This window comes from Botrytis deweyae, assembly GCF_014898535.1.
Source record: "Botrytis deweyae strain B1 chromosome Unknown BDEW_039, whole genome shotgun sequence".
Lineage (NCBI taxonomy): Eukaryota > Fungi > Ascomycota > Leotiomycetes > Helotiales > Sclerotiniaceae > Botrytis > Botrytis deweyae.
Window position 1 is genome coordinate 165,511 of NW_024066246.1, and position 18,763 is coordinate 184,273.

At 40.7% G+C, this 18,763-nt stretch overlaps 6 protein-coding genes across 6 annotated transcripts; 4 read left to right on the forward strand and 2 right to left on the reverse strand.

The window, feature by feature from the left end:
• Nucleotides 1-249: 249 nt before the first annotated feature.
• On the reverse strand, nt 250-942 carry EAE98_010700 (uncharacterized protein; the record flags this gene model as incomplete). Its single annotated transcript, XM_038958321.1, has 1 exon — nt 250-942. One exon carries the CDS (start codon nt 940-942, stop codon nt 250-252), a length of 693 nt encoding a protein of 230 aa, XP_038805327.1.
• A 1,976-nt stretch (nt 943-2,918) lies between these two features.
• EAE98_010701 (uncharacterized protein) lies at nt 2,919-3,684 on the forward strand (the record flags this gene model as incomplete). Its single annotated transcript, XM_038958322.1, has 3 exons — nt 2,919-3,344; nt 3,409-3,471; nt 3,538-3,684. 3 exons carry the CDS (start codon nt 2,919-2,921, stop codon nt 3,682-3,684), a joined length of 636 nt encoding a protein of 211 aa, XP_038805328.1.
• A 1,587-nt stretch (nt 3,685-5,271) lies between these two features.
• On the reverse strand, nt 5,272-7,725 carry EAE98_010702 (uncharacterized protein; the record flags this gene model as incomplete). Its single annotated transcript, XM_038958323.1, has 8 exons — nt 5,272-5,507; nt 5,557-5,707; nt 5,761-5,968; nt 6,022-6,152; nt 6,214-6,313; nt 6,363-6,624; nt 6,673-6,787; nt 6,835-7,725. The coding sequence occupies 8 exons, from the start codon at nt 7,723-7,725 to the stop codon at nt 5,272-5,274; spliced, it is 2,094 nt and encodes a 697-aa protein (XP_038805329.1).
• Nucleotides 7,726-8,642: 917 nt separating this feature from the next.
• EAE98_010703 (uncharacterized protein) lies at nt 8,643-11,284 on the forward strand (the record flags this gene model as incomplete). Its single annotated transcript, XM_038958324.1, has 4 exons — nt 8,643-9,188; nt 9,258-9,401; nt 9,473-10,667; nt 10,722-11,284. The coding sequence occupies 4 exons, from the start codon at nt 8,643-8,645 to the stop codon at nt 11,282-11,284; spliced, it is 2,448 nt and encodes an 815-aa protein (XP_038805330.1).
• Nucleotides 11,285-12,039: 755 nt separating this feature from the next.
• On the forward strand, nt 12,040-14,054 carry EAE98_010704 (uncharacterized protein; the record flags this gene model as incomplete). The annotated part of the gene is made up of 6 exons (XM_038958325.1): nt 12,040-12,450; nt 12,500-12,886; nt 12,933-13,124; nt 13,175-13,263; nt 13,334-13,608; nt 13,690-14,054. The coding sequence occupies 6 exons, from the start codon at nt 12,040-12,042 to the stop codon at nt 14,052-14,054; spliced, it is 1,719 nt and encodes a 572-aa protein (XP_038805331.1).
• Nucleotides 14,055-14,716: 662 nt separating this feature from the next.
• On the forward strand, nt 14,717-16,862 carry EAE98_010705 (uncharacterized protein; the record flags this gene model as incomplete). Its single annotated transcript, XM_038958326.1, has 2 exons — nt 14,717-15,281; nt 15,331-16,862. 2 exons carry the CDS (start codon nt 14,717-14,719, stop codon nt 16,860-16,862), a joined length of 2,097 nt encoding a protein of 698 aa, XP_038805332.1.
• Between the last annotated feature and the right edge of the window lie 1,901 nt (nt 16,863-18,763).

Genomic DNA, 18,763 nt, shown 5'->3' on the forward strand with positions numbered 1-18,763 from the left:
ATCGATTTGATAGTCACTCAAACCAAAGCATAAGATAGAAAGTCAGATAAAACAGTAAAAATTCTTAACATTCGTCATTAATTCTTTTCTTCATTAAGTAATCTATTCATCGTTTGTACCCGATAGCGGTATGGTATCATAAACCCTGTAACCTTTTCCAAAACGCCCATTAAATGCTCATTACCATGCATGCCGCTCATAAATCATATGTTTGTCTCATCTTCTGTCATAACGACTAGTTCCTAAGTCTCATGCGCTGTAGACGCTCCAATCAATAGCGGCTACATCATCGTAACAGCTAACTGTTGCGGCGGAAGCATCTTCTGCTCCACTGCCCTCACTACATTGAGGCAACAATGCAACATCTGAACATCCAGCTGGGGTCTCTTGGCTATATCCTCTGTAGAAGAGTTGAATAGCAGGACCATATAGAAGGGTGGTGTTACAAGCGTAGAAAGTTTCTCCCTGGTATCCATGAAGTTGAGTGGTTTGGATCGGAGATGCAGTAAGTCCTACGTAAGGCTGACCAGCTCCGGCATTGATCTCTACTGTTGAACGGCCGGAAGACGAAGATGCAGGGTCGGAAGGTGTGATGGTGAGAGATTCGGGGAAAGAGTCGGATCCGCTGCCGGAATCGGTAAGGGTGGAGGAATTGCCGAAGCGAACATCGGTGGCGGTGCCGTTGATGTAGAAAATGCGGGGATTGGCTTCGGTGTTATCTTCGGCAAGTACTGCATATGCAGTTCCGGCGCCGGTATGATAAGATTCGAGAACGAAGTGGTTGATGGCGAGATCGCCGGAGGTAACGTTTGCCACCAGGGTGAAGTGAGTAGATGTGGATTTGGGTGGAGTGGAGTAGGTTTGTCGTCTGGTGGGAGCGGCGGAAGTGACGGAGGTGAGGAGAGCAAGAGTGCTCAAGATATTGGTGGTTGAGAATAACATTTTGATGTGTTTGTGTGTGTGTGTGTGTGTGTGTGTGGTATGAGGTTTGGTAAAGTATGAGAGATGTGTGAACCTTAAGTAGCTTAAGTTTATGGTATAGCTGATTCTAGTTACTTCTTCTGAGGAGGCTTTGATGTAAACACTGCCTTGACAATAAAGGATAAGTTACTTTGCAAGTAGGCTTTGCTTTGATGGTGAATGATGAATTGAAGTGGCTTGTATGATAACTCAAACGAAGAGCTTCTTCGATACTTTTATATTATATCGCATTGCCAATCACCCCACAATGATCTTGTACATCATACGGTCAATATCTTGGAAATGGCGGGTAAATAGTAATGGTACTACCATTAATCGTGTTGGTGGCTGGTCATCGCCCCAGTGTTCTTTCCTAGTTCTCGACGATCACCATCATCATCCACTCAGAATCATCGCAGGCGTAAGTTTAAATATATTGAATACATTAGTCTTCAGGTACGAAAGAGAACCCTGAAAAGGCTGTGAACCCAACTCCACAAATTCGGAAAAGGATGGAAAAGTGCAAAGGGAAAATAATTGGAAGATTGGGAGAATGATGTTATGCCAAGCTCGCTTAGACTTTTTTGATCCAATAACACCCCTTCATCGGAAAATCCTCAGCCATTTTCAGCCACGACCGCAGATACTGTGCCTATTAAGAATATTTTCATGTCTCTGTTCCTAGATGCGATCATCACCAGGGGCACGGATACGGATCTTTTCTATATTTGAATGAGGGGAAAGGATTGGATGAACATTGCAAGTGTTTATATCCCGACGTATGTTGTACATCATGGTCGGCAGATACGGATGGATTTAATCCATGTCAGGAAGCCAACATTTCGTTTCCATCCTCTTCGGCGATGACGATGCTTTTCGTCTGGGTGTAGTGCATGCCTGAAATCTTTCACATATCTCAATGTGAAAATTCTACAGTATAGCGCCAGGAATAATACTATCACCACACTATCGTATAACACGAACTATCAAAAAAGCTTGATAAGGCCATAGGTACCACCGATGCTAGCAAGATTTTCACGTAAATAGCTTCAATCATGGAAGCTAATGTTCAAGTGCGGCACGTGTGTGGCTTGGTTTACATGCATCGCTGTTCGGCATACAAAATGCGCAGAGAATGGTTGGAGTATCGCGAGAGCCGCGGATACGAAGATTTATTTAGATACTCTACGCCTTGTAAATACATATCATCGTGTTGGCATGTCATACTTCAGATTGTCTAAATACAAGACCCTTCTAACAGTTGAAAATCGTATTACACGCCGTATAGAAACTCTGGAAACTTTTCCAATGTCAGATCTCCCCAGTACTTGGATACTGTATCTGCGTATTCGGATGTCTGCGGACATCGGCGTTACCGAATACTGTTCTGTCTGACAAATGTCCATGTAAGTAATTGTACGACCCGAACTCAAAGTAGAACAGAATTACACCAAAACGAAAAGCTTGCCGAGCTTGCCACTGCGTTTTGACAGACCGATTAGGATTACACGGCTTGACTTGGTATTGAACACGAACAGTATTAACCCGGTTCCTCGCTGAGTGAGTTGGGAGACCCGCCACCTTTTCATCGAGATATTCTCTGCTCCCTTCCTCGTTTAATTGTTATAGGGGGATAATGTGAAGTTCTACGAGGTATGTATCTTATTAGAACGACACAATCTTTGACATCAATAAACCAAAAGATTCCTTATCAAGACCCATCTTCCAGATAGATTGTGCTCGCTTACCCCGCAAAACAAGGCAGCAACCAATCACATCGACATGTATGGCAAACGGCGTTGCGATGTCCGATTCCGGACACCGAACTCCGACTATTCAATTGTTCGCCGTATGAGTCTTATGCCGTGTGTTGGAGGCCTCATACACAATTCATGATATAAATGAAGTAAATCGTGAATGATTCCGGTCCCGTTGATTCCCTATTCTCCATAACCACCATGTCTTCCTCACCAGAACTTTCCCAACCCATCGTCTTCGACCCCACGAAGCATCTCCCACTCCTCCCCGGGTTCGTCCATCTCCACAAAACCTGCGTCGAATCTCCGCCCCATCCAATTCTCACTTTCCTCCCCCCTTTTCCGCCGGAGAAAATCTCCAAAGTAGAATCATGGTGGCAGGATCGCTTCTCTGAAGTAAAAGCCGGAACGAGGCAGATTGTTTTCGTGATGCTTCAACCTAAAGAAGGAGAGAAAGTACAAGTAGCAGGTGTCTGTATGCTCTCCACACCCCCATGTGAAACCGGGCCCCATAGAGGATTTGTGGAGAAATTCATGGTCGATCCGGAGTTTAGGGGAAAGGGTGTGGGGACGGGGATCATGAGGGCAACGGAGAAAGTTGCAGAGGAGATGGGTGCTTGGTTATTGGTATGTTTTCACCGTTATAAGTTTACTTCATTCCATTTGGTTCGGTTTGTTGACATTCCGACAGATGCTTGATACAGATGTAGGAAGTTCAGCGGAGGGCATTTATAGAAGAATGGGGTACATAGAGGTTAGTTAGTCTCGTTTTCATGATGAGATGAAGATGTTACTGGACGCAGACTAATTGGGAAACTAGTGTGGAAGAATACCGGAGTATGATGTGTGGTCTCAAACGGGAGAGTTGAAGACGGAGGTTTTCTTTTATAAGAAATTAAGTCGGGTACCCTACTTTCGGGCCACCCCTGTTTTGGGCCACCCTTTCACACCAAAAATCACTTTTTAGGCCTATTAATATCTCTATTAATATATATAATATAATTTAATGAAAATTTATATGTATATAATTTAGATCGATTTAAGCCTATTCTGAAATTTTCAGATTTTTGGGATTTTTCTATATCGAGATTTAGAGCTTCAAAATATCGATTTTTTAATTTATATGGGTATCCTATACAAATTTAGAAATTCTATAAAATCTTTAATAACTTTCTAATAAAAATTGCTAAAAATAAATTATAAAATTTTATTATAAATTTATAGTATATTCAACCTAATAGATTCAGAAAAAATAGAAAATCTATTATAAATAAATATTTATAGGGGTACCCTCAAAATGACAGGGATTATTTATATTACTCTAAACTCACTGTATACTATATTTCTATATCTGTTAATTTTTTTGAATTTTTTTTTGAATTTCTATATAGATTCAAGTTTAAATATCTCAAAAATATATATGGTTTTCTTTTAATAATTGTTATTAAAAAGTTATTAAAGATTTTATAAAATTTCTAAATTTGTATATAATTCTCATACAAATTAAAAAATCGATATTTTGAAGCTCTAGATCTCAATACAGAAAAATCCCAAAAATCTGAAAATTTCAGAATAAACTCAGATCAATCTAAATTATATATATATAAATTTTCAATAAATTCTATCCATAAATAAGAAAGTTAAAAATTCCATTTTTGGTGTGAAAAGTGGTTAAAAAGTGGCCCAAAACAGGGGTGGCCCGAAAGTAGGGTACCCGACTTAATAGGTGCGGAGAAGAAAGAATTAAGAGAGGCTGCTGGGAGCTCAAACTGTTAGTATGAGGGTACTTGATGACCATAAGAAATGGTGATCAAGACAAAAGATGACATTAAAAGTTGGTAAATAAGGAGACGCTGATACACGTGTTCCGGAACAACCACGCGTGCTTGATATGACCGACACGAAAACATTGTCGAAAAACTTAAGAATTCATCAGAAGAGCGGAGAGCGGAGAGCAAAACAAAATCTGGAAGGAGATGTCGACGGAGAGGATGTGGTTAGTTCACGAGTAGGAATTGACTGGGTCTTGCCAAGTATTTTTGCTTAGTCATGATGAGATGATTTTGTTGGTCTGTTTGTCCTCACTTCTTTCCAGCATGCTTCATATCTATCACCACCATGCCTTCAGGTCCATTCGAGGCACTCTTACCAATTTTTTTGTTTTGGCTGGTTTAGTTTCTTTGCGACTCTCAGTCTGAACGTCCACGCGGCTGAGAATGCCGTGCATTGGACTGGGCAGGATTGAAAAATATGCAAATCAAAGTTCATCGAAGAGGGCTCCTATGAAAGAGAAGACTATGTTCATTGATGTTCGTTCATTTAACTAACGCGATACCTAGCTTGGAAAGTAAAAAAGCATTAACCCAAATCGCCACGAAGACGGTTCCAGAATAAGGGGTAGACTTGTGCCGCCTGGAACTTGTCCCTTTGAAACGAGTACTTCTGGCCGCACCATAAGATAGCCCTATCAAACACCAAAGTCGCCAGTGAGCTCAGTAAGGAAATGAGAACTTATGAACTTGCCATTCATCGTACTTACAAAATTTTCCCAAGGCTACTTTGTACCAGGGACGAAGGCTGCTGCAATGCTGACTTCCTGACCACCAAATGATTCTCCCCCAATGCAACCTTTTATCTCCAAATTTCGGCCCTTTATTTTCATCACAAGCTCGAAATCGACTCTGTAATACCTCGATAGTTTGAGACCGTCCTGCTCTATTGTCTCCTGGATAGCTCCAGATCTGATCAATTCGCCGAAGTCCAAATGAACGGTTCCGACTATTTGAGCTCCTTTACACTGTTAGACAAGCCAAACGTTTTGAACCCTTAGACTACATACCTCTGTTCTTAGGGTGTGTGAATTTGTAATGTTGCTCAGTGCTAGTGTCCGAGACATATAATTCTTGTTCATAGATAAAGGTCTTTCGTGTTGCGGGAAAGATGAAATGTACGTCCATACGATATTCTTTGGCGGCCGGGATAATTTCTCCCTGGGTGATGGTCAGTATTGTAACAGGCAAGTGTCGAGAAAAATTCAACTCACCTTCTTGACTACCCAATCCATCACCTCCAAATATGGTACACCGTCACTTGAATCTGTTATTGGTTTAACCTTTCTATGTGCCGGGATACCTATCGGATCGTGTACTTCCTGCAAGAAGAATCCGTAGCTGCACACGCTGATTCTCTCTAGCCCATCGTTTTCCTTATCGAGCGCCCGCAAGATTCCGCCGCTGGCCATCGCAGTTTCTCTGTCACAGGTTCATCAGCTCAGTCAAACATTCGACTCGGGGTGGGATCTTACAGGTATTCCGGATCATTTACGGTTACCAGTTCGATGCAAACACCCGTGTCTCTTTCGAATTTTCTTAGTCGTCTTTCCAATGTCTTTCTGAGAGATGGATTGTTAGAAAATCCTCCAATTAATACAACTTTCTAGATTGTGCCAGCACGAGTTAGCTCTTTCCAAACCGCTAGGAGTTTCCTCCATCAATACCTTTACAGTAAGTCCAGCCTCTCTCGACAGCTTGATCTGATCGAGCATTAACTCCATATTGCCTCGGAGGCATCTCTCAAACATTCTCCAGAAATCGTTTCTAAATAGTGTTAGTTGCACGACCAGCAAAAGGGCAGAGATTCATCTACCTCTTAATTTTAATGCGATTGTCTGCAAAGCCCTTTTCTGGATTTTCGCGAAGGCCTTGTATGTGGAGAGAAATCGTTGCCATATTCCTATCTGTCACATCCATTATTCTCTTCAATGAGTTTTCAAATTTAATTGTTTGCTGGTCAACAATTCCTTCAATAGTTCTCCCATCGGTCTCTAAGTCAGACTTTTCACTCTCCAGGCGACCAAACAGATATTCTTTAAATGCTTCGTTCAGGTAGCTGGAGCCGTAAAGTCCGCCTTTGCATGATCAGTAGATAAACTATATGATAAGATGTATGATCCTACCTTGTGCAGCTACCTCTTCTCTTTTTAGTTCAAGTGGCTCCTCATTACCAACAGTGTATGTGGTCGCATCAACTGTTCCTCCACCGGCGTCTAAAAGTATAAAAGTTTCTCCTCCCTTCACACAGTCAGTTGAAGAACCTTTAATGGAGCATTTCTACTTACAACAATGCTGTTGCTGTATTCAAGCACATAAGCTGCTGCTGCTTCAGGTTCCGACACAAGAAACAGGTTGTTAATGCTCCCAAGTTCTGATTGCTGGATAGCGATTTCCATGGCTCTTTGCATTTTTCTGCATGCACTGGGCGACCAGATTACAGGTACGCATAAAACATGTTCCACGATTGTTGTATCTTTGAGTCTCCGGATTTCTTTTAGGTATTTCTTCGCGTGCAAAAAGAGCTGTTCGAGGTATTGGGCAATAACATCCTCGTCGGCTTTGATGGACTTTTTAGCTTTGAGTTTCTTCAAGACTGGTTTCAATTCCTTGCGGATATTCTCAGTTTCATGACTGGTGTCCAACAACAGTTTGGACCGCGAGATACAATTGTATTCCTCCTTATCCAAATCAGGCTCGCTCAGTTTGTCTTGCACCTCGTAACCCCAATACATGAAATTTGGCTTTAAACCAGATTGTGCTTGAGCATCATTGAAATCATCATCATCTGAATCACCTTCGTCGTCAAATCTCAGCATCGGCTCATCGATGTCTGCATTTCTCTCTATCATCAGTTCTTCCAGCTTGGCTTTGGTCGGATACCAACTCTCAGTCGGCACGTCAAGTCGAGGCTTCTTTTGAATTGACATTGGATCAGTGGCGTATCCCCTCACGATGCCGATGTCACCTTTGCTGCTGGCAAAAGCCACACAACTAAATGTCGTTCCGAAATCAGTTGAAATGATCAGACGGTCAACTTCATTTTCGTTTCGACTATCGATCTCCATTGGCGAGCCGCCGTCGATGGCAGTCATATTGCCTTCTGTTTCAAAGAAGTTTGATTCACGAGGCTCTTGTTTTGGGCGATTGGGAGCCTCCGGCGCACGTGGTGAGAACATTTCTGACTCTGGTGAGATTACTTTTGAATTAGCTATAATATTTTGGCATGTTCGGTTGTTTTTGAACGTATGAGACATTGAGAGGGAGTCGGGAGAGAAGTTCATGATTGTGTAACTAACCTGGAAGATGGGTTTCTGTATGAGGCTGAATGATTTGATGAGTGCCAACTTTCTAACACTTTAGTGAAGAAGGACTATCAAAGCTGACAAGCTGTTGGAGACGAAGTATGTTCGTATTTCAGTATAGCCTCGATCGCGATGTCGGCCTTTTCATATAATATTTAAAATTATCAATCAGGAATTCATTTAAAGTGTACTAGGTACGCAGAGAAGTGAATGTAATTCCTACACAAACCGCTAGCGCGTTATCACGTGTCCACATTCACTCATTTCGCGACAATATCTTTTTGATTGGAAAATTTAATACAGTGGTGCCGCTTCATATCATGTGGGTATCCGATACTCGAATCCCACAAAGATTTTACAAACTCTAAGAATTCTCGATCAATCCATTCTAACCACCATCAACTTCAACCTCTATCAACTTCAATCTCCATCAATTTCAACCTCCATCAACTTCAACCTCTATCAACTTCAATCTCAACCTCCATCAACTTCAACCTCTATCAACTTCAATCTCCATCAATTTCAACCTCTATCAACTCCAACCTCCATCAACTCCAACCTCCATCAATTTCAACCTCTATCAACTCCAACCTCCATCAATTTCAACCTCTATCAACTTCAATCTCAACCTCCATCAACTTCAACCTCTATCAACTCCAACCTCCATCAATTTCAACCTCAACCAACTTCAATCACAATCAACTCCAACCTCCATCAATTTCAACCTCAACCAACTTCAATCACAATCAACTCCACCCTCCATCAACATCTCTCAAGATCTTGAATTAAAAATGGCCCAAAAACACCTCGTCGCAAAATGGCTGGAGAGTCATGTTGTCCAATTGCTCTCTTGGGTTGATATTGCAATCAAACATGACAATATCGATTTTGACAAGACTGTAGTTTCTCACCTCAAACAAAAGTGCGATGTGGATTATACTAGTAAACAAGTCTCTCGAAAGCTGCAAGGTTTACTGGATAAATGGGGCACCCGCGACAAAGATAGTACTCGAAGCAGAACTATCATAAACAAAGGTTGCATCTGCCTGGTCAATCTTCCAGATGCTTTGAGAAACCAAATCGCGCTTGCTTGTGAAGACTTTGAAGTTGAGCTCCGCGCCAGCAAACAACCGTCGAGATCTACCGATAGTGGCTCGAAATCGAAAAAACATGAGCGTAATAATGCTCAGGCTAATACTCAAAAGCCAGCACCTGAAGTGCCAGGCGAAAAGACTTCCGGCTCAACTCTTCCCAGGACTCCTATGAAGCTTAGGAAAAGAGTTGCTAGTTCGATTCCAGAGGATTCTCAAAACGCCGCAAAAAAGAGAAAGCTCACTGTTAGTTTAAACCCCATTCTATGATTTCTGCTTTTTATTTGAACAAAAACTGACCGTTGAACAAAATAGCCCGATTCGACCTTTTCACCAGAACTAAAGGGCAAGGAAACTCACAATTCAATTCTTCCTAAAGCACATGCCAAGCGTAAGACCAGAGACCCCGATTTTGACACAGAGGTATCTCAATCTGCCACCAAGAAAAGAAAGGTTAATGTTAGTATATCCTCAATGTTAATACATACTACCTAATTATTTGAATATATACTGATGTATGAAAAATATAGCCCGTTTCGACTTATTCACCTGATCCCCTCTCGCGGACTCACTATCAATCTTCTCACATCATCGAAGATAGCCAGGATGAAAACACGCAAACGGCCAGCGAGGATGGTCAAACTATTGCTCGTGTTCAATCGTCAACATCTGTTCGCAGGGGAAGACTATCACAAAGATGTGATCATTGTCGACGAAGAAAGGTGGCATGTAATGGCGCTCGTCCTGCTTGCTCCAGTTGTATGAAGAAGGGCTTGCAAGGCAGTTGTTCATATAAAAACGCGCCAGCAGTATCCGAATCTCGTGAAAAACGTCTGAGCTTCAGTGAACCGGCTCACCATGTTGAAGATGACATGACTGACGAAGAAACAGGATGCATCTGCATGAATAAACAGACTTATACCGACTGGGTTCAGTGCAAAAACTGCAGTATATGGCAGCATTGTGTTTGTGTTGGAGTGGAAATCACAGAAGCAAAGAACATAGAATTTTCGTGCGAAAGATGCAGCACCGAAGACCCTTATAAGGCGCACATTGAGAGTGAGCCATTTTCGGAAAGCAGCGAGATGCGCGATGAGTCAAGCAATGAATTGCAAACCGACAGCATATTGCTTGGTTTGGCGAAGGAGGAAATCTCACACCTGCGTGAGATTCTCAAAGAAAAAGATTTGGAAATTATTGAAAAAGAACAGCGTCGAGAAACCGAAGCAAGTGATGCAAGGCATCTAAGGACGAACCTGTGGCTATTGGGAAAAGACTCTCCAGAGGTTGCTCTAGATAAAAAAGATCAAGAGATTAAAATCTTAAGGAAAGAACAGCAGACTCGTCGATTCTTATCAAGGTTTACACAGCTCGGTGCCACATCCGACGAGACCTTCGGACATGAGAGTGTTCAAAATATGGTTGATGCATTTAATATAATTGATCAACTACCATTCGATTATGTTCCAGTAATTGTCCCTCCCGGGCTGGATCAGAACCAGGAGCTCAAAAAGATCATTCTTGATATTTTCGGCCAAGACGATACACTCCGACAGACAGCTGAAGACCTTGGAGCCAGCCTTTCATCCATCGACACACTCGCGGTCCACAGAGCTTTGACAGCAAGCTTCCTGAAACTCTGGGTATTCGAGTCCGATTTTCCGCAACTTGAGGGCTCATCCTCAGACTATGTAAAGAGCATCCGAAAAAAAATGATTGATTCAGGTAAGTTTAACATTTCCTCGTTGAATCCAAAATATGTTGTTAATTGACTATCAGACGGACCTAACGCAATGAGAAATCTTGATTTGGCTGCTCGTTACGATGTAATCTCGAGTGCAAAGTTCAAACACCAATACATCTACCCCGAAGCAGAGCGTCTGACTAAAAAATACTCCGAAATTATGGAACCACTATTCGCCAAGAATCCTGGTAGCGAGGTTTTCAAGAATTGGAACGGATTCTCGACATGGAATGATGACAAAGAGACATGGCAGGATCGCCAATCTCGACTCGTTGGAATGTTTCGTCTGGCCTTGAAAAGCAAAGCAGAATCCACATTGAATTTCAGGGATTATGAGTTGGTTGCATTTGCACCAGGTACTCCATATGACCCTAAATCTATGACCAACGAACTCGCTCATTTTAGAAAGGGTGGAGATAATAACGATTGGGTTGTCGAATTTTGCGCTCAGCCGGCAATTTATATACACGAAAAGGAGAAACCAGATGATTTCATTAGCTCCCAAAGCTTTGTGCGCAAGACTGTACGAAGTGGAATCGGCCTGACACCATCTGTTAAAGCTGAGGTGCTTTTACGACGAAAGGATGGTGGCTCTTAGGTTTGATTTGAAATGATAATAATGGCTGCAAAGTAAGTGGGTTGAATGAGCAGCTCGCAAGGACTTCCCAATTCACAAGGATGAAATGTGTACGACTAAGGATGTATAGTAATTAGTGTAGAGATCAGAAAAATCGTACCTTTGGGCTTCTTAGCTTCCGAGAATAGATATTAATATATAAAAGAATGTAGCAAAGTTCACATGTTTGTCGTTCGTGATCTTGTGCCATTGCGATTCTTAGTCTCTCATCAATACATCGTCAAGCTTTCGCAAATTGAGAATACTCGTAATTTGGACTAATTAGGAGTGTTTTCTTGCAGCATTTGAATCATCCATAGGGATCAATTCTTAATTTTCCGGAGTGGTGCTGATCCGGTCATCAATATGTATGCCGAGAAGGGTGACCAGTCGCAGGTGATTTTACCCCACGAAAACATCAGCATTGAGCCATCTCGGCCGTTGTATACTCACCGTCTCATCGGGTTTCAACCAATTAGTTGATCTGGACGATCTCGGCATATCTCACTACTACCTTCCTAAATATATATTCACACAACATACCACGTTACTTGCATTTGCTTATCATGGTTTAGTGCCACAATTAGATAAACTGTTGAAGATCAACGATGTTTGTACACGTCGAGTTCACGATGTGCTACATTCTTCAGAGTTGGACTGTTAGTTCTATTCCTGTCAGCCTTAAGTAAGGTCTTCAATCGTCATCGGAAAATCCCCAATTTCCATCGACTTTCAATATGGTGTTAAAAAGTAAACATACAGTAGATGAGAATACCCTTCACATCACATCTATCTTCCAAAACACAGGAGATGACGCAGTCATCAACCATCTAGTCGACACCGGCGAGGAGATTCTTGTCTCCTTAGGCTACAAACAAGAATTCAAAAGAGAATTATCAATATGGTCATCTTTTGGAGTTTCGTTTTCCTGTCTAGGTCTCTTGCCATCGATCGCATCGACTCTGGGTTATAATCTTGGGTATAGTGGAACAGCGGGCTCGGTATGGGGATGGCTCGTTGCGGGTATCTTGATACAATTTGTAGCATTTGCGATGGCGGAATTGTGTTCGAGTATGCCGACGGCGGGGGGTCTTTATTATGCTTCGGTTGTTTTGGCACCGGAGGGTTATGGACCTTTGTGTTCCTGGGTATGTTTTCAATTCTCCGATATTTGAATCTGGATTAATGTCTTGATAGATAACCGGATGGTCGAATTTTGCTGGTGAATTAACAGCACCGTGTGCGGTGAACTATGCACTTGCGGCTATGATATTAACAGCTGCTCAAATTGTTCATCCGGATTATGTTGTTCAAACATGGCATGTATATCTTTTACTTTTGGCTTTGCTAGTCTTACAAGGTCTTCTGGCTATGAATTCTACTAAGTTTATTGGAGTGCTGAATACAGTTGGAACTATCACGAATGTGATTGTACTCTTAATTTTTGTCATTTGGTTCCCAGCGGGTTCGATCAATGAACCGAAGACAAATCCAAGTAGTATCGTGTGGACTTCTGAGGGTATTGTTAATGGGACAGAATGGCCTACTGGATTTGCTTTTTTGATGGGTTTCTTGTCTGTTATTGTAAGTCAGTCAAATCTTTGGTGCAGATTAAACTAACATGGAACAGTGGACATTGTCTGGTTATGATGCACCATTTCATTTGAGTGAGGAGTGCTCAAATGCAAATATTGCTGGTCCAAGGGCTATTGTCATGACAGCTCAGTTAGGACTGTGGCTTGGTTGGGCAATTATTTTGGTCATTACGTATACTGTGAAGGATATCCAAGATGTCGTTTCTGGTCAGTATGGGCAACCTATGGTAAATATCACTCTTCGGTGAGTTTTGAGTTTCTGACTGACTCTTGACAGGGAAGCTTGTGTCTCCAAGTACTTGGCCCAAACGCTGCACTTGCGATGTTTTCACTCAACATGGTCGCTCAGTTTTTTGTTGGGCAAGGGCATATTACCAATTTCCCCATATTCTTTAATTTATTATGTGAAAAAAGGTTGGCTGACTCCCATCTTAAGTGTCACAGTCGTCTCATCCCGCGTTGTCTACGCCTATTCCCGCGATGGTGCTCTCCCTGGTTCCCATTGGCTCAAACAAGTAAACCCTCACACCAAAACACCCGTCTACGCCGTTTGGTTTGTCCTCACTCTAGGTGCACTTCTTGGTCTTCTGATGTTTGCTAGCCCGGTGGCTATTGGGGCTGTTTTTAGTATGGGTGCTATTGCGCAATACATTGCTTTTGTATTCCCTATTGCGTTGAAAGTTTTTAGCGCAAAGGGGAAGTTTCGTCCTGGTATTGTTCTCCAAAATCCTCAAATCTCTTCCTTTATTTTGGCAATCATCAATCTAGAGCTATGAACTGATACACCAACAGGTCCCTGGAATCTAGGTCGTTTCTCAACACCCATTGGTGTCGTGGCCGTCGGATGGGTATCCCTCATTATTCCCATTCTCTGCTTCCCCTCAGTTACAGGAGCAGATCTAAATGATCTGAATATGAATTACACATGTTTAATATACGGAGGTACAATGACTTTGGCTATGTGTTGGTATGCGATTAGTGCTCGGAAATGGTTCAAAGGGCCAAAGATCAATGTGGAGCACATGCTTCATAGAGATGGCTCCGCGAATGGGTCTCGGAATGGGGAGATGGACGACGCTATTGTGGGAAAATATGGGCAAACGGTGGGTGAGGATGGATCGGATGAGACTAGGGAGGGGAAGGAGTTGAATGGGTGAGAAAAGAAGTTGGGGTGAAAGTGATGATGATTAGGTGATATTTCTCAGGGCAATACAAACAGTGAAATCTAAGCTATGAACTCTAGAACGAGACGGAGAGACGGAGAGACGAAGAGACGAAGAGACGAAGAGACGAAGAGACGAAGAGAATAATAGATGAGATTATGATCTCGCACAAAGATCAAAATCATTGAAAGCTTCGCACCAAGTGCGACTATTATGTGATACAGATCATGTGTTAATCACCATGACCATTATCTTATTGTTCTGGTTTATTTTCCCACCACTTAGTAAGTCCTAATGCTTATATTAACAATCTCAGCAAATCACCGAGTATATTAGCACACTCTAAGAAGATTTTGTATAATAAGGCTGATAATATTTTACAAAAAGCGATTGTATGATAGTTAATTAATAATTAAATTTTATATTATTAAATGTATCTACAATTCTATAAACTATTCTTTTTTTTTCAAATTATTATTCTACAAAGTATATGTAGATTTTGGAGATTCTATATTCTTTCCAATACCTGAATCAACAATTCTGATGATATCTTAATCCCTGGGAGTACATCAACGATATTGTCATCGTTTCAAGTGTTCTTGTCTTCTCTCATCACGACCTAGCAGCTTTCCACTGCAAAATCAAGCAAAATCAGAATGAGTACATTACAACTCGAGGCGAATTCTTCGGTCAATGATTATTCTGCACTTCCGGAAGACAATCAACATCATCTGGATGACTTAGAACATGCTGAGGCTGTCGATTCGATGGAACCCGATTCTCTGGAAGTCTCTACTCCATCACCCGAGACGGCTCAGACTCAGAAGCTATGCCATTATTGCGAACCAATGTTTTCTACATTTGAGAACTTGCAACTCCTCGTCTCCAAAGAAGGCTATAAGCACAACACTTTAAGAGGGGTTAAAGACGCAGCGTATCGCGGATGCGGGTTATGCAAACTTATCACAGAAACAATTTGTGATTCATTCGTAATTGGAAATTCGTGCGTGACGTTGCACGCTCTGCTCACTGAGAAAAGGATCGAAGATAGACTGCCCCTTTCCAAGAGGATCTCGATGTTTATTAAAGAATGCTTACTTCCGAGACTCAAGGGATCTGCTAGATTAACTAAATATCCGTATCATGGACGCAAAATTGTTGAACTTGGAGTCAAAACCTCCGGATCTCTATCCGGCTGGTTTTGTATTTTGGCTGACGAAGGTAAGCTTATTCTTCATACAACCATGCTTTAATAACTCATGTCTTCTAGCGAGTCCGGCGGGTGTGTATATTGAGCGGGAACCTCTTATAGCCATGGATAATTTCAAAAGGACCATTCCCAAAATAAAAGAATGGTTAGATGACTGCTGTCACCGTCACACAAGAACTTGTCGATACTCTACTCCAAAATTACCCACGAGAGTGCTTAAAATAGGATCTAAAAGCACAAGTCTTGTTTACCTATATGTGAGTAGACCCGATCAAAAAGACGACTATATTGCTTTGAGCTACTGTTGGGGAGGACCTCAGAGCTTCACAACAACCAATTCTACTCTGGAACAAAACATGCGTGGCATTGATATTGATAATCTGCCTTTGACCTTCAAAGACACGATTCTCATGGCGAGGAAACTTGGAATACGATACATTTGGATTGATGCACTGTGCATCATTCAAGATAGTGATCTTGATAAAGCCAGAGAGATTGGGGCAATGGGAGACATTTTTAAGAATGCCACGGTGACAATATCTGCGGCAAGCGCAACTTCAGTAGACGGGGGATTATTTAATCAAAAACCCTCTCCAGAGTTACTAGAGATTCCATTCTGCTTGCCCGACAAATCTTTGTCGAAGGTATATATTTCTGAATCAAAAGGCCTCGGCGAGTGGCCTCAAGAACCTATAGATCGCAGAGCTTGGTGTTTCCAAGAATCAATGCTATCGCCCAGACTGCTTTCGTTTCGATCTACAGAGCTGCTATGGCATTGCCAGTCTTTGAGATACGAGCCCGTGGTGAAAAGTTATTATTTACACATGTGGACAAAGGTTAAGATGCCTGCAAATATCTTTGGACGCGACGTAGCAGTATATTTACCAGGCGCACTTCATCGCAGTGAAATTTGGAACTGTATTGTTGAAAACTTCACGGGGCGTGATCTTACGAACCCTGAAGATCGCTTGCCTGCCATATCTGGTATTGCAAAAGAACTCGCTTTGGCGTGGAACGACAAGCATGTTTTTGGTGTAATGAGAAGCACAATCGAACACCATCTGTCTTGGGACACAGAAAGATGGCGGACCTTTCCACGTAAAGGTCATAGCAATGTGAGAAACGGAGGCGCTCCTTCATGGTCCTGGGTCTCAGTTGATTGTCCGGTTCACTTTCGAGAATTTGGTTTGCAAAATTATGTCAAAATCAAATGTCTTGAGATTGACAACACACTAGCGTGCGGTAAAATCGTTCTCAAAGCCAAAGCTCTGTCTTTGAAAGTCCAGCTGATGAATAGTGCGCAAGAAAAAACCTTCCAACAGTTTTACGATGTCCCTGAAGATCTCAAGGCCGAAGCATGCACACTCATGCTACTGGGAGAATGGCCGGATTCCGATTCTTATGGATTCAATCAGTCGTTTTTGATTTTAAAAAGATTGGACAACGGATACTATCAGCGTGTTGGTGGTCTATTTCCCTCCAAATATGTGTACGGGGACGGGGTCGAATTCGCTTTGCACGATTGGATGCCAGCTAAAAGTCTTAGAAATTCATTCGATGCTATTGAGATGTCTCGAATAACTATTGTTTAGTTACTATAGATATCTTAGGATTTGAAAATGCTCTCAGGTTTAGAGTTCTAGGAGCTAGACATTGAGAACGAATGATGATACATATATTCGTCGACTTCGGGGAAGAATCAATAGCCAACATTATTTCTAGACTAATAATGTCCCCTCGATTGAGTCATGGAAATAATTCTCTGTTTAGACAGTCTCACAATCGCGATTGAGTTCTAATCATAGAAGTATCTTATTATTTACGTCACTTTGGGGGAAGCACACGCCTGCGATTACTACGATTTTTTGCTTCACTGTTTGTTTGGTAAATTCGCTCATGGCTTGAATTTATATAGAAAATGGAACACAAGAAGTCAAGAAATAAACAAGCTAAACCCACTCCTATCACACCAGAACAGAAATCAGAGCACTCAAAACCGTAGCAATCCCCTTAAATTCTCATCATACCAAGAACTCCTTAACGACTTCTCAACGTAGTTTTCTCCACTTACAGAAGAAACAGGAATATCGCAAACCCTTTTACAGGTATATAAGTACCTAGCTATATAATCCAGATAGTCATGAATGCCATACCGAGTGATATCCCTTCTCAAGACAATCTAAAATCTCCTTCTCAATCTTTCGAAATACCTCTCAATATTCATACATATCCCTAATCCGTAAATTAGAATATACTCATGAACAAGCAACCGAGTAACAAATATATGCATACCTATATACTAACATCCTATTCACCAACACAATCATCTTCTCACTTTCCCGAATAGCCATTCTAAACACCATATCATTCTCCAAGATATATCAAATGATATAACAAGAATAGTAATCTTACAATCTATTTTCTTCTTACTACTTGAATATAATTTTCATTAATAATTATATATACTACCTCCAATAAAAAGATGTTCTATTTTATTAACCTAAAACCTAATACTCAATAAACTATACATATCAAGAATCCAAACACAATAACCCGGGATATCGATATCAAAACATATCCATATTCCTGTAGTAGCAGAATCCGTAGTTAATAAAACTATTATTTTATTAAATATAATAAAAAAATTAATTTTTAATATTATATTGAGAGAATGGATTATAAAGTATTAATATAATTTATATATATATAATGAGAAAATTTTATTTTTGAAGGATTTAAAGAAATCTTCGAAATTTCTTAATTTTCGAAAGTTTGTAGTTTAGTATAAGATTATTTTCATATTAAAAAGTTTATATGTATTGAATTCGATTAATAATCAATTAATAATCAATTAGGATTGATATAACTATATAGATTAGAGTTAATTGGTATTCTTATTTAAACAATTTATTCTATACTATATAATATAATAGTAAAGCTTTTGATTAAAGAGTGAATTGAAAATAAAGTGAATTAATCCCCCTTTTAAACTTTCGGCTAATATCTTCCGCTCATCTTACCCACCCTCTAACTCCTACACTCGCTCCCCTCCTTTTCCTAACTCTTATACTCATTTCGCCTTCTTTCTTCTAGCTCCTATATATATACCCTTCCATCTAATTTTCCCACAACTCTAATATTCAATATTTGAAATCTCTAAAGATCTTTCTGAATCCTTTTTTTCTTAATATTTATTAAAATTTAATAATAAACGAGTTCTAATTTGAGCTGATTACATTCATCAATAATAAAGTATATAATTCGTTAGGAACAAAAGAAGTTTCAATTCAATAATATATATATTAAATATTTACATAGGAATTTATACTAATATTTTATTCGTACATAGTTATTAACTTTATTACTATAGGGTATTCCTAGAGCCGTAAATTTAATAGGAACTTGCTTATAGCGTATAGGTTTCTCGCGATGGAATAGTTTCGTGATATTTATAAGTAGGTATATTATTAAACTATATGTTATATATATTCTA